Source organism: Galeopterus variegatus, unplaced genomic scaffold (assembly GCF_000696425.1).
Source record: "Galeopterus variegatus unplaced genomic scaffold, G_variegatus-3.0.2 Scaffold2704, whole genome shotgun sequence".
Lineage (NCBI taxonomy): Eukaryota > Metazoa > Chordata > Mammalia > Dermoptera > Cynocephalidae > Galeopterus > Galeopterus variegatus.
Window position 1 is genome coordinate 116083 of NW_007728815.1, and position 15582 is coordinate 131664.

The 15582-nt window shown below is 47.1% G+C and overlaps 1 protein-coding gene across 2 annotated transcripts in view; it reads right to left on the reverse strand.

Moving 5' to 3' along the window:
- ZNF444 (zinc finger protein 444) overlaps positions 1–15241 on the reverse strand; it is a 24506-nt gene extending 9265 nt beyond the window's left edge. For both annotated transcript variants that reach the window (XM_008582700.1, XM_008582699.1), the window contains exons 1-2: positions 15186–15241; positions 8741–9082 (exon numbers count right to left, since the gene is read on the reverse strand). In XM_008582700.1, the coding sequence (XP_008580922.1) occupies positions 8741–9052 (312 nt within the window). In that variant the 5' untranslated portion in view covers positions 9053–9082; positions 15186–15241. The remainder of the gene's footprint in view (positions 1–8740; positions 9083–15185) is intronic.
- Positions 15242–15582: the final 341 nt, after the last annotated feature.

A 15582-nucleotide genomic window follows, 5' to 3' on the forward strand; every position in this document is an offset into this window, starting at 1 on the left:
AATAGTTGACCTTTCGAAGAGCCAGGGAATGGGTGCTCCAGGCAGAGGAACACCAAGGCCACGAATCAGGAAGGAGCTTGGTGAGCTGGAGGAGCAGCCAGGAGGCTGGAGTGGAGGGTGGACTGAAGGAAGCCAAAAGGGTTGGCCCGGGCCACATCCTACAGGGCCCTGCAGGCCACGGTGAGGAGGTGGGACTTGTTTGTCTATGTTCAAGACCTTTCTTGTCTTGACTCCTGCTGATCTCTTAGCTTCGTCACCTCCACGAGTCCTGCCCTGCCACCCTGAGCAATGGATGCCCTCACCACATCCAGCTCTCCAGATGCACACTGGCTCTCCTCTTACCTCCACACCCTTGCACATTCTAATCTCTGTCTACAACTGTCCTTCCTGATGCTTTGTCTTTTTTGGGTGATTCCTTTCTGCCCTCTGAGATGGAGGCCCCTTCTTCCAGGAAGTCCTCCCTGATTGCCCTTTGGGTTAAGTGTGTCCTGCTTTCACCATCCTCTTGGGCTTTTCTCAAACATGGCATCCTGGACTGTAAGGGCATCTGGGCCTGTATTCCTCTCCCAGCTGTGAGCTCCTCAAGCACCAGAACCAGGTTCCCCCCAGTATGCCTTTCTAGTGTTTATCCCAGCTGTAAAATGCCTAATTATTGACTGGATATCTCTCTCCAGTTGTAAACTTCAGAAAGGCAGGGATTTTGTTGTGTTCACTGATGAATCCTGGCCAACTGCACAGCACCTGGCCCACAACGTGTGCTCCATAAATGTCTGACACTATGAATAAACTAGTATAGACAATATTCTCTTCTCCCACTGAACAGCTCTGACACCGAGGGACTGGTGATCGGGGGATGATGCCCCCCCCCCGTGACTTCAGGCTTTGTTCTAGTTTCTTCAGGCCACTAAGTGCCAACATGCACTTATTGAGCACCTACTGCCTACAGAGAATTTCCCTGGCTCAAGCCTGGAGCTACGGACTCAGCTGCTCCATCCCAGGCAGCAGAATCATCCCTGAGTCTTCCTTCTCTTCAGTGCCACCAACCAGTTCGATCGATGAGCAGGCCCTGCCAGCTCTTTGGCTAGAATGGAGCCAGAGCCCAAGTCTACCCTCCTCTCAGCATCCTCTCCCCCACCCCCCGGGATCATCAGAGCTGGAACCGCCTCTGTTCTATTCACAGCCACAGACCCAGTAAACATCTGCTGGATGAATTCTGCTGGTCCTAGAGGTCTGTGCCTTAAGACTGAGAAATGCTCATTATAGCTGGGGTCTTATGAAGCAGCTATAAACTGGTGGTGGTGGTAGGGAGTTATAGACAGGTACTGACCAAGATTCTTTGCTTGACCAAATTTTAGTCAGGCTCCTGAACCTTCTCCTAGGCCCAATCTTCCTTGAAAAACCAAGTTTTAGCAATCCCCACTAAGTCAGTTTAACAAGGACCCCCTCCCCTTGATATCTGAGGTCAGGTTCCTCATTCTCTACCATCCCCCAGGTGATATCTGATCTCCCTGGCCTACTTCAGCAAGAATCCCGTTAGATTGCTTTGGCCAGAAGCCTCCTTACCCCTGAAGTTTCCTCTCAGTAACTTTCCTTCCACTGACCTCCACTTTGCTCCCTGGCTTTCGATTCCCACTTGCTCATGCTATATTTGGAGTTGAGCCCCATCTCTCTCCCCTGCTGAAAAATCCCACTGCAGTGGTCCCTAGGTCTGTCAAGATGGTCCTGAATAAAGTCTTCCTTACCATGCTTTAAGTATCACTGAATTTTTTTTTTCTTTAACAGCACCCAGCTGACCTCTCAGTCTTGTTTTTTGATGAGCCAGCCTGCCTTTGCAACCTTTGTGCCTCTGATTGAACCCATTATGCAAAGCTGGGAACATGCTGCCTAATGGAGCCCTCCTTACAACCAATCCTGGAGGGCATGGGAATCACTATTCCAAAATTGCAGCTGAGAAGACACAACAATCACAATAATTCCTTGAACTTGTTAAGAGAACAGATATGATGTTAAGGAAGGTGGGAAAGGGAGAGGGAAGAACTGGTAAAGGGCCATGAAAATCAACTACATTGCGGCCGGCCCCGTGGCGCGCTCGGGAGAGTGCGGCGCTGGGAGTGCAGCGACGCTCCCGCCGCGGGTTCGGAACCTATGTAGGAATGGCCGGTGTGCTCACTGGCTGAGTGCGGTGCAGGCGACACCACACCAAGGGTTGCGATCCCCTTACCGGTCACAAAAAAAAAAAAAAATCAACTACATTGTATAATGATAGATTAAAAAATTTTTTTTAATTTAAAAAATTGCAGCTGAGGAAGCCAAGGCTCCGAGATTCCCAGAAACTTGTCCAAGGTCACCCAGCTTGGAAGTGGTAGAGGCAAGACTCAGATCCAGGTTTTGTTGGCTCCAAAGTCTTTGTACTGTAATTGAGAGATTTCCTAATGATGAAACATCCCTGTGCATCTGGGTTAAACCCTGGTATGGGTTAACACAATGCGTCTGCCTATCAGTCCATTGCTGGATTCAAATAACTAATATTCTATTTAGGATTCTTGCATCTATTTCTTCTGTGAGAGTAGTCTAAAACTTTCTTTTCTTGTCCTGCCTTTGTCTGGTTTTATGTTGTTTGGGGGTTTGGGCTGGGGTGGTGTGAGCCTTGAGAAGTGAACTGGGTGGCTTCCCACTTTCTCTGTGTCCTGGAACAGTTTGTGAAAGATGAGAGTGATCAGTTCCTTGGCAGTCTGGCAGAACTTACACATAAAACTGCTGGGGCCTAGGGCCTTTTGTGGGGGAAGGTCTTTGGTCACTGTTTTGATTTCTACCCCCTCTAGTTTCTGGCCTCTTCAGGTCTGCTGATACTTCATGAGCATATTTGGGTGATTTATATTTTCCTAGAAAACTGTCCATTTCATCTAAGTTTTTGAATGTATGAGGAGGGGTCTTCAAAAAGTTCATGGAAGAGGGCTGGCCCGTGGCTCACTCGGGAGAGTGTGGTGCTGATAACACCAAGGCCAAGGGTTCGGATCCCATATAGGGATGGCCGGTTAGCTCACTTGGGAGAGCGTGGTGCTGACAACACCAAGTCAAGGGTTAAGATCCCCTTTCCGGTCATCTTTTTTTTAAAAAAAAAAAAGGTCATGGAAGGATTCATATTATCTTTTAATTTATTTTTTCCACAAACTGTCTGAAGTACTCTCATATTGTGTAATTTGTATATGATAGTCTCAAGAGATCTCAAATCTACTAGGTCTCCACGGCAATGCTTGTTTTCACCATTGATGTTTATTTGTGTTGTTTCGTTTCATTCCCAACCAACTTGCTGAAGGTTTGTACTATTCTTATTTTTATTTTTTATTTATTTTTAATTTTTTTAAAAGATGACTGGTAAGGGGAGTTTAACCCTTGGCTTGGTGTTGTCAGCACCACGCTCAGCCAGTGAGCTAACCAGCCATCCCTATATAGGATCCGAACCCATGGCCTTGGTGTTATCAGCACCACACTCTACTAAGTGAGCCACGGGCCGGCCCTCTATTCTTATTTCTAAAAAATGAGTTTTGGGCTTTATTGATCAATGTGCCATCTGCTTTTTCAGTGATTTCTGCTTTTACATTGAACAGTTAACCTGTGCTGCTTTCCTGTGCTCCTGGCTTCCTCTGGAACCCCAGGATTTCCTCTTCAATTCTGACCTGAGATACTGACTCTCTGACGGCATTTCCTGCTGTGCTAACCAGGCGCTGGCTGGGGCTGCCTGTCCCCACCTCCTGTTCCCTGGCCCACCCATCGGCTTTTCTTTGGGTTTCCTGGGTTGGTCCAGCCCCTATCTGTCTCAGTTATCCCCTTTGGCTGTTGTGTGCCTGAGACTGGGTGCTGGGTGACAGTATCCAAGTCATCTGATCTTTCTGGGCAGACTGTATTCCCCCTCAACAGAACTGAGGAAGTAGAACATGCCCTGGCCTTCCTGTGTCAAACCCTGAACTTCACGGTGGGACAAGAAGCAGCCTCAGGTGGGTTGTTCATTCCCTCCATCACACGCATTTTCTTTAGCACTTACTATGGGCCAGGAACTGAGTCTACATTCTAGTTAGGGCTAGACATACCATAAAAAAGTAATAAACAAATTCATCAAGGCTGACTTAGCCAGTAAGTGATTTCTCTAAGTCCTCTAGAACCTGAGGAGCTGAGGAGTCCTTAGAACGATAAAACCCATGATTCCCAAACTTTTAGATTCTCGCAACCAATAGAACCCCCCTACACTCCCCCAAATGGAAGGGATTTTTTATTCTGCTAGGTAAATACATTAAAAGCAATAATAACTATCATCTACTTTTACCATCATTTCCTAAAAGAACATTTTAATGCCAAAGAAACAGACGGGATGAGCTCAGAGTCATAAAAGTAGCCAAAACCCATCTACACACACCTTCATGCAGGGACCTGTTCTGAGAACATTCCATACATTAATACATTCACCTTCACCATGAGGTAGGTACTGTAATTACTGACCCTGATGTAAGATGAAGAAGCTGAGGCAGAGAGAAGTAAGTAACTTTCCTGAGGCAACGTGGCTGGGAGGTGACTGAGGCAGAACAGCTCCCAGGTCTGTGGGCTCCCTCACTGTCTCCTGGAGAAGGACTGGTTCTCTCTTACCAGTGGTCCCCAACCCCCGCATGGCACACACAAATCACGAGGCACTTCTTAAAAATGCAAAAGTCTAATACCTGACAAAGGACTTATATCCAGAAAATATGAACATGCTCAAAACTCAACAACAGCAAAAAAACAACCCAACTGGAAAATGGACAGAAGACTTTGCTGTGGACTGAATGTTGGTGTCCCCCTCAAATTCTTATGCTGAAATCCTCATCCCTAAGGTGATGGTATTAGGAGGGGGGGCCTTTGGGAGGTGATTTATTCATGAGGGTGGAGCTCTCATGAATGGGATTAGTGCCCTTTTAAGTGAGGCCCCAGAGAGCTCCCTCCCCGCCTGCACCATGCGAGGACACAGCTAGAAGGCACTACCTATGAACCAGGAAGTGGTTCCTCACCAGACAATGAACCTGCTGGCACCCTGACCTTGGACTTCCAGCCTCCAGAACTGTGAGAAATAAATGTCTGTTGTTTATAAGCCACTCAGTCTATGGTACTTTGTTGTAGCAGCTGGGGTGGACTAAGACCATGAAACCCAGCAATCACATTCCTGGATATTACCCTCAATAAGTGAAAACCTGTGTTCACACAGAAGCCTATACACAGAGATATAAAGTAGCTCCATTAAAAAAATCACTAAAAATTGGAAACAACCCAAAAGTCCCTCATTGAGGGCCTGAAGACACAAACTGCAGCACATCCATACCACAGGGATACTACTCAGCAATAAAAAGGAATGAACTATAGATACATGCTACAACGTGGATGAAGCTAAAGGAAGCCAGTCTCAAGGTTACATACCATATGATTCCTTTTATATGACATTCCCCAAGAGACAAAACTATAGTGATGGAGACCTGCTCTGCATTTGCAGGGGTTGGGGCAGGGGTGGGTCATGACAGAGGGGTGGCACAACAGATTTCTTTGGGGTGATGGAATAGTTCTGCACCCTTATCAGGGTGGTCAGTACGAGAATCTGTCATGTGTTAAAAATGCAAAGAACTGGCATCCTGGACTGTAAGGGTATCTGGGCCTGTATTCCTCTCCCAGCTGTGAGCTCCTCAAGCACCAGAACCAGGTTCCCCCCAGTATGAGCACAGCTGGTTAGAGCACCACCTTGTAACACCAGAGTCAAGGGTTTGGATCCCCTTTCCAGCCAGCCACCAACAAACAAAAAAATGCCAAGAACTGTACATTAAAAAAAGGTTTAAAAACTGCTGCAGCCATTGCCCCACCCACCTCACTCAACATTTAAGCATCTGAGAGTAAGATCCTGGCAACAAGTATTTTTTAGAGGCTTCCAAGTGATCCTGGATATGACAGAGTTTCAAACCACTGCCTTCTACCAGCACGTGCATCTCTACCCAGTTCTCATCTTCCTCATCCTGCAATGTGTCAGTGAAAACTCTGTAGGGGACAGGTGCGGACCCTCGGACCAGAGGCTGAAGAACCCCAGTCTAAAGCTGTGCTCCCCAAATTTCAGCTCTCCACCCACCACTGTCACAACTTCAGTTGCAATGGCTACCACCCAGGCTATCATTACTCCTCTTTACTTTTACCTAAAATTGCATTCACTTAAAATAATTTGATACGTTGCCGGAGATGGAAAGACAGTATCACATGCTGCAGAGAGATGTCATGAAAAATTCAGTCACACAATACAACGTTATTCCAGTCTCAGTGGAGAATGATACAGAAAGTTCTGAGCCTGAGACCTGCTCTTGTTAAAAAGAAAGAACAGCAAACAGAGGAGGCGTTAAAGACATCTCAGCCCTATGGTGAGATGTTTTCCTTGAAGCAAGCAGGGGATTAATAGAAACTGGAGAGGGAATAACCCCAAGGCTGTTGGATTCCATGTCATTCTCTTCCACCACCCATTCACCTTGTGTTCACTTCAACTCTGTAGTAGACAGAATAACGGTCCCAAAGGTGTCCATGTCCTAATCCCCAAATCTGTGAATATGCTGCCTTACAGGGCAAAAGGGACTCTGCAGATATGACTGAATTAAAGACCCTGGAGTGGGGAAATTATCCTGGATTATCTGGACGGGCCCAATGAAGTCACAAGTATCTTTATAAGTGACAGAGGGACATAAGAGGGTCAAGGTCAGAGGAGCAGACAGGAAGATGGAAGGACAGCTCGGAGTGAAGCAATCTGAAAATGGGGGAAGAAGCTATGAGCCAAGGGATGTGGGCTGCCTTTAGAAGCCGGAAAAGGCACCAAAAGGGATTCTCCCCTGGAACCTCCAGAGAAGGAATGTTGCTCAGCTGATTCCTTGATTTTTGAGACCCAGTTTGGATCTCTGACCTCAGAATTGTTAGGAAAATAGATTTGAGGCATTCATAAGCCACGGAGTTTATGGTGATTTGTTACAGCAGCAATGGGAAACTCACATGACTTACTTTGGGAAACAATGATCCAGAGTGAGTGAGGAAAAAAGAAGAGGGAAGGCCTGAGAGGAGCCAGCAAGAGTTATCATGGAGGTGCCTATGAAGTGGGAGGAAATGAGGGGCAAGCCATGCCCCAGAAAGTAAGAGAGGAGACAGATGAGACACTGGATTAGGAACTGTGAGATCACTGGCAGCCTCCACCAGAACCAATCCCTTGGAAAGAAGGGAAGGATGCCCAGCTGTCATGGACTGAAAGATTTTTGCTCACTTTGCCTCACAGAGATGCTGCCTTTTCTGCTGTTATATCCCTGGCATTCAGAAGGCACTCAATAAGCACTTACAATGAACATTTGCCCATCCTGTCTGACTTTTCACCCCCAGTCCGTTGCCTCAGACCTCACCACTTACAACCCCCCTACTCACTAGCCTCTCTGCTTTTTGAATACACCTCAGGACCTTTGCACTGGCTGCTCTCTCAGCCTGGACAACTCTTCTCCTGGGTCCCTGCATGGCTGGCTGCTGCTCATCACTCAGGCCCAGTACGGCAGCCACTGGCCATGTGATGGGTGCCACAGGCTTCTGTCCTGACAGCTCAGGTCTGCCACTGCAGCTCAAATGTCGCCACAGACAATGTAAATGAATGGGTGTGGCTGTGTGCCAACAAAACTTCACAAACACAGATTGTGGGCTGTAAGTCTGCAGATCCCTGCTGTGTAGTAAAAATTTAAACTTACCCGAAGAAAATAATTACAAAGAAAAAGAAGTGCCAACAAAACTTCACAAACACAGATTGTGGGCTGTAAGTCTGCAGATCCCTGCTGTGTAATAAAAATTTAAACTTACCCGAAGAAAATAATTACAAAGAAAAAGAAAAAAAAAAAAACTTGCCCGAAGAGAGGTCTGGCCTCTGCATTAGTCCTCTGGGAAGTCATCTCTGAGCCCTTGGAATGTTGCACCTGAGAGAAGGGTATGTCTGCCAGTGGTCCTCAGGCCAGTCAGAGAGCAATGATAGATTTAGGGTGGGGGTTTGGGCCACGTAGTATCAGTTGACCTCCGGGGGTGGGGTGGGGGGCTGGAACTGACGTCAGCCACACAGAATGTAAACCACGTCTGCATGGCTGACCCTCAGTTAAAACCATGGGCACCAAGGCCTGGAGCTTCCCTGGTTGACAACACTCCCTGCGTATTCTCACATATCACTTCTGGGAGGAGTTAGCGCTGTTACTGTCCCCACAGGGAAAGGACAGCTGGAAGCTCCCTGCTTGCAACATTCCTGGACCCTGCCTGAAGCGCCTCTTCCCTTGGCTAATGTTAATCTGTGTCCTTTCACTGTAATAAACTGAAACTGTGAGTATAGGGGCTTTGGAGAATTCTATGCATCCTTCTAGAGAACTATCAAATATGAGGGTGGTCTTAGCACCTCCTATCTGCAACTGGTGCTGGAATCAAGGGCAGTCTCAACGTGGACTCTGTTCCCACTGAACTGCACCATGGGCCTCGCATGTGCATCTAGGCTAAAGCTAAAGCATCCCCACTGGACAAACGCACACCACTTGTTATCAGGGTTCTGTGGCGTATTTTTATGCACTTGTCTACGTGTGGTGTATCACTGTGTCACAACACAACATGCTAAGGACCAATGCTGAGGACACCACGGAGGTGGTGGCGAGTGACCCCCTCCTATTCCTGCCTGCCTGCCCGCTGGACTTACCCAGAGCTCCTCCAGCAGGGCCACAGCTTCCTCACCACTCTGGGGCCGTCGGCTGCACACCCAGGCCTGAGTGTCAGCAGGGAGGGCACTCAGGAATTGCTCCAGCACCAGCAGCTCCAGCATCTGCTCCTTGGTGTGCACCTCAGGCCGGAGCCAGTCTCGGCACAGGGCACGGAGCAGGCCCAGCGCCTCACGGGGACCCGGTGCATCACCCAGGTGGAAGTGGCGGAACCGGTGCCATGGTGAGTCCAAGATCAGGCCCTCGGCAGCCTGGCCCTCCTGCTTCACAGGCTGGGGCACCGTGACCTCCATGGGGCCTTCTGGGGCAGGGGTCAGCAGCACCTGTGGGGAGGGAAGCTCAGTGAGGTGAAAGCCCAGCTTAATCATCCTAGAACCTGCCACCCCTGCTACGGTGCAAGGGGAGCCCAAGGGTCCCCAGCTCCCCTTCTTAGCCGTGTGACCTGGAGTGAGTGCCATTGCCTCTGTGCCTCAGTTTTCTTCCCTGTAAGGTGAAGTGCTTGCTTGCTTCATATGGCCAAGGGGAGGGTGGGCTCCCCAAGAGGTGCTGTAGTCTTTTCCCCCTGCCTGGGACTGAAAGGATCCAAATCCTGGCTCTGTCCCTCTCCAGGGGTGACCCTGGGCACCTCTGTACCTCAGTCTCCTTGAAGCTTCTCCCACAGCTTCATTGTGAGGATTACACAAGAAAATACACCCTGCCTGGGACTGAAAGGATCCAAATCCTGGCTCTGTCCCTCTCCAGGGGTGACCCTGGGAACCTCTGTACCTCAGTCTCCTTGAAGCTTCTCCCACAGCTTCATTGTGAGGATTACACAAGAAAATACTTAAACAGCTTACAACAGCGCCTGGCAAGTAGCAAGTACTCAAAAAATGTGAATTACCGTCAGCATCGTTGTTTTTATAATTGTTCTGTCCTGACTGCAAACGGAATTCTATGTCCCCTGTGGCAGACACTTTAGGATGCCTACCCAAAGGCCACTCTCCAAACCCTTCCTAACTGCTATGGACTGCACTGCATCCCCCCAAAATTCATGTGTTGAAACTCTAACTCCAATGTGACCATATTTGGAGATGGGGCTTTTAGGAGGTAATTAAGGTTAAATGAGATCATAAGGATAGGGGCCTAACTGAATAGGACTGTGGCCTTATAATAAGGGGAAGAGACACCAGTGATTTCTCACTCTACCACATGAGAACACAGTGAGAAGGAAACTGTCTGCAACCTGGAAGAGACCTTCACCAGGAACTCAGACTTCCAGCTTCCAGAACTGTGAGAAAAAATTTCTGTTGATTAAGCCACCCAGTCTGTGGTACATTGTTATGGCAGTTTGTCTTAGTCCATTTGGGCTGCTGTAACAAAGTACCATAGACTGGGTGGCTTACAAACAGTAGACAGTCATTTCTCAAAGTTCTGGAAGCTGAAGCCCGAAATCAGGGTGTTAGCATGAAGTTCTTGTGAGGACCCTCTTCCAGTTACAGATGGCCACCTTCTGTGTCCTCACATGGCAGACAGCAGAGAGAGGAAGCGAGCTCTCTGATGTCTCTTCTTATAAGAGTACACTAATCCCATGCATGAGAGCTCCACCCTCATGACCTCATCACCTTCCAAAGGCCCCACCTCCTAATACTATCACATTGGGGATCAGAGTTTCAGCATATGAATTGAGGGGGGTGGGGGGTGGGGGGGATATAAACATTCGGTCCATAACATAGCCCAAGCAGACTAATGCGAGGGCACTTCAAAAAGCTCAAGGAAAATGGAAATGAAAGATAATATGAACCTTTCCATGAACTTTTTGAATTGCCCTCATACACTAACAGATCCCCAATCATGTCTGGCATTGTCAAATGTGGCTGACTGCCAAGAGTTCCCCAATATCCACAAGCCCCTTTTTCCTTTCTGTAAAACTCCCCACCCCCAAAAGCTGTTTGTCTTCAACTTCCTCTTTCCCCCTTCCTGAAGGCGGAACTAGATGTGGCTGCGGCTTCAGTTGGGAGGATGATGGCAACAGCCTAGAGCAGTGGTTCTTAACTGGGGGTGATGTTACCCCCCCCCGGCGGACATTTTTAATTGTGAGGACGGGGGGTTGGTGGAGAGCAGCGCTGTTGGCATCTAGTGGGTGGAGGCCAGGGATGCTGCTTAATATCCTACAATGCACAGGACAGCCCCCCACAACAAAAAATGACCCACCCTCATATATCAGTAGTGCCAAGGTTGAGAAACCCTGGCCTAGGACAGTGGTCCTCCGGTGGTCTGGAGACCCTCAGGGATCCCTGAGATCCTCCCAAGGGGTACTGCAAGGTCAGAATCATTTTTCTGATAACACTAAGATGTTATTTGCTTCTTTACTCTCATTCTCTTGTGAGCATACAATGGGGTTTTCCAGAGGCTACATTGCCATAGGTTGAAGGCAGAAGCAAATAGGAGAAACCCAGCTGTCTTCAAAGTCAGACATTAAAGAGATTTACAAAAAAAATAATGTTTTTTGCTGTTTCCAAACTTTTTGTTTTGAAAAACATGGCTATTTTGCATTTAAAAAATATGATTTCTATTAACACATGAAGAGTTTATTATTGCTATTTTTATTTTTTATTTTTTTAAAAAAGATGACTGGTAAAGGGATCTTAACCCTTGACTTGGTGTTGTCAGTACCACGCTCACCCAGTGAGCTAGCTGGCCATCCCTATATAGAGATCTGAACCCGTGGCCTTGGTGTTATCAGCACCACACTCTCCCAAGTGGGCCACAGGCCGGCCCTTATTATTGCTATTTTTAAATGTATTAATAAGTACTTTGAAATTTTCTCAGTCTCAGTTTCTAATATGATACATATCATTAGATAAGATTCCTGTAAATAAAAGTGCTTTGGGGTTTTCAATAATTTTTAAGGGTTTTCAATAATTCTTAAGGGTATAAAGGTGTCTTGAGTTCAAAATGTTTGAGAACCACTAGCCTACAGTTGGAGTCAGCAAACAACAGCAAGCCCGTGGGCTAAATCTAGCCTGTAGCCTGTTTTTTTTTTTAATTAAATAAAACTTTATCAGCACACGGCCACACCCATTTGCTTATGCATCCTCTGTGGCTGCTTTGGAGATACCACAGCAGAGCTGAGTAGCTGCGACAGAGACTGGGTAGCCTACAAAGCTGTCCACAGGCCAAACATATTTACTATCTGACTGTTTACAGAAAAAGAGTGCTGTCCCCTGACCTCAAGGATAGTAGAAGACAAGACAGTAGGGACTCTGATGACCTTGTGTGGCTCAGGCACTGACCCATCCCAGAACACCTATAAACTGTTATATGAGAGAAGAATAAGTTTCTACCTTATTTGAGGCACTGTTAATTTGGGTTCTCCTTGTTAAGCAATTTAGCCTGTATTGTATGACTACAGGAAAGTTCCTTGACCACAAGGGTGGGGATAAAGGGGTGGACACATAATCTGGTTCTGGCCACTGAGATCTAAGAGGAGTCTGTGTCTGGATGATTTTCCTCTTGATACAAAGGAGGCTAACTGGTTCTGGCCACTGAGATCTAAGAGGAGTCTGTGTCTGGATGATTTTCCTCTTGATACAAGAGCTCTGTGTGGAGCTCTTCTCTGTTGGGTGAAGACAAACTGCTTGGAGCTCCACAGCCATGTTGTGACCACAGCATGATCAGAAGAAAGCCAAGAAAATCTTAGAGATTTACCTGGACTCTGCCTGTGATGTCCAACTAAACTCATGCTTGAGCCTACTTCTAGCTTCTTGTTACATCGAAGCAAAGAAATCCTATAGGTTGGGCCCTCTATTACTTGCAGCCCAGAGCACTAACAGCTTGACACACTCCACACCTCATATACTTGATCACCTTTAACTTCACAGTAACCCCATGGAGTTGTAATAACCATAAAGGTAAGAGTTAATATACTGTGTTCTTGCTCTGGGCTGGGCACTGAGCTAACACTTTGCAAACATCTCTTCGATTCTTCACAGTGGCCCTTTTTCAGGTAGGTTCTGCTGCCAACCCCATTTTGCAGCAGAGAAAAGGAGGTCAGCAGAGAAAATCTTTAGATCAAGGACACAGGCTGTGCAATAGAATAAATGTTTGTGTCCCTCCAAAATTCATGTTGAAATTCTAATCCCCAAGGTGATAGTATTAGGAGATGGGGCCTTTGATTAGGTCATGAAGGTAGATCCTTCATGAATGGGATTAGTACCCTTATAAAAGGGACCCCAGAGAGCTAGCTCACTGTCTTTCTACCATGTGAGGACACAATGAGAAGTTGGCTGTCTGCAACCCTGAAGAGGACCCTCATCAGCACCCGACCATGCTGACATTCTGTTCTTGTACTTCCAGCCTCCAGAATTTTGAGAAATTTCTGTTGTTTATAAGTCACCCAGTCTATGATACTTTGTTATAGTGGCCCAAATGGACTATGAGTAGCAGAGCTAAAATGGTCTCCTAGACAGCCCAATTCCAAAGCTCAGGTTCTTGACCTCTACGTCATTAACCACAAATGTCATCTCATAGCCAGGATGGCTGCTACAAGCCCCCTTAGCATCTCTCTGCTCCTGTTCCTGCCACCCTAGAGTCAAATTACTTCACAGCAATCACAAAGATTTTTGTTTTCCTCAATGTAAATCACATTATGCCACTTCCCTGCTCAAAACCCTCCAACTGCTTCCTGTGATGCTCAAAATAAAATGTAAACTCCTTATTATGGTCACAGACTGTGCACAGTCTGGCACCTGCTGACTTTTCTCATCTCTTACCAATCTCTCCACTGGCTCCCTTTTATCCTCTCAGACTGAAAGCTAGTTCTGACCTCAGGGCCTTTGTACCTGCTGTTCCCTCCACCTGGATAGCTCTTTCTTCCCAATCTTTGTTCAAATGGCTCCTTATCATTAAGACCTCTCAATGCAATTATCTCCCCCTTACCCCCGAAAGCCTCCCCAGCTCATCCATTCTGATGTTGCTCCCACATGCCCTCCCCCATCCTGTTTCTCTATCATGTCACCCTTATTAATTTTATTTTAGCATGTAACAAGATCTGGCATTACCATATTTGTGTGCCATCTTCTCCCACTAGAATTTAAGCTCCACAGGGCAAGAGACCACGTATTCCAACCCTAGCACTCTGGTTGGCATGGTCTGCAGCATAACCTCTTACCCACCTGGCATTACCATATTTGTGTGCCATCTTCTCCCACTAGAATTTAAGCTCCACAGGGCAAGATACCACGTATTCCAACCCTAGCACTCTGGTTGGCATGGTCTGCAGCATAACCTCTTACCCACCCATCAATTCAAGGAATGGTTAATGTGGGAGCAGACAGGAAAGGCTGCCCAGGACACTTGGGCTACAGCCTAGTCTAAAAAGCTGCACAGAAGCCTGCTCTGCTGTGAGAAAGATCCCTCTGGCACTGGAGAGGAATTTGAGCCAGAGGGAGTGAGGCCATGAGCATCAGGCTGACCAGGATTGCAGTCTCAGTGGGGATTCACAGGGAACCACACCCTGGGCTGTACAGAAAGTGAGCTCCTTGGGGCAGGGGCCAGGTCAGATTCTTCTCTTAGGTCCTGAAGTCACCCAGCCGAGGGCTTGCCCCCAAGAAAGCACACAGTGATAAATAAGGTCACTCCACTGTATATATCAACCCTATCATCCAATGAGTGCCCTGTGCTACCTGCATTAAAGTAGCTGTAACCTTGTTGTCTAGCTGTCTGTGTCTGTATAGCATAATCCAGCCCAGAGCCAGGCAACCTGGATTTCTCAAGAGACAGCCATTGAGTGGCATCAGTCTTACCATGCCCCACCCAACTCTCCTAACAGCCCTGTGAGTTGAAGAGATAGGTCCCACTGTTCAGAGGAACAAACTCAGAACCATCTGACTCAAGAGTCCCCACTGATTCTACCCAATACCATGGTGCCAGCACCCAAGCATGCTAGATTAATATTATGGTTGAGTCGGACTCCAGAGGTTGGCTGCCTGACTTTTAGCTCTGCCACTCATTAGCAGTGTGACCTTGGACATATGACTTGCCCTCTCTGAGCTTAATTTCTCCACCTGTAATAAAAGACTAATATCTCCTTCCCCTCAAGAGGTCACTGGGAGAATGAAGTAGAAGTGCACCACAGAGCAAGTGCTTAATCAAGACCAGTTTTCCTACTGCAGAGTTTCCCAACTTAAGTATTAATGATATTCAGGACTGGACAATTCTCTCGTGGGGGGCCATCCTGTGCAATGTAAAATGCTGTTAGCATCCCTGGCCTCTTCCCACTAGATGTCAATAGCACTTCCCCAGTTGTGACAACCAAAAACGTTTCCAGACATTGCCACATGTCCCTTGGGGGACAAAAACCTCCCCTGGTTGAGAGCCACTAGCACAGTGGACAAATATTTACTCACAGCACAGGGCTCTGGAGCAAATTCTGGCACTGCCACCTACCAGCTATGTGTCCTTGGATAAGGTACAACTGCACCTTTTATACACAGTATCTCCGTTTCCTTGGCTGTAAGAGGAAGAGAAAAAAATAATACTAACTCAAGAGTCACAGTGAGAAATAGGCGCTATAAGGGGAAAAAATGCTGAGAACAGCACCTGCCGCAAAGTAAGAGCTCAGCCAGAGTTAGCATTTCCTATTACGTTTACTTTGTCTCGGGTCCCTTGTGAGGTGCTAGCCGACACCGTTATGAAACAAGCACACCGATTACTATATAATTATAAATTGGGATAGGTGTTAAAATAGGATAAAAGAGAGGGATTTCATTCTTTTTGTGGTGGGGTTTGTGTGTGCAACTTAAGATGATAATAATAGTGAACAGTCTTTAAGCAGTTTATGTAT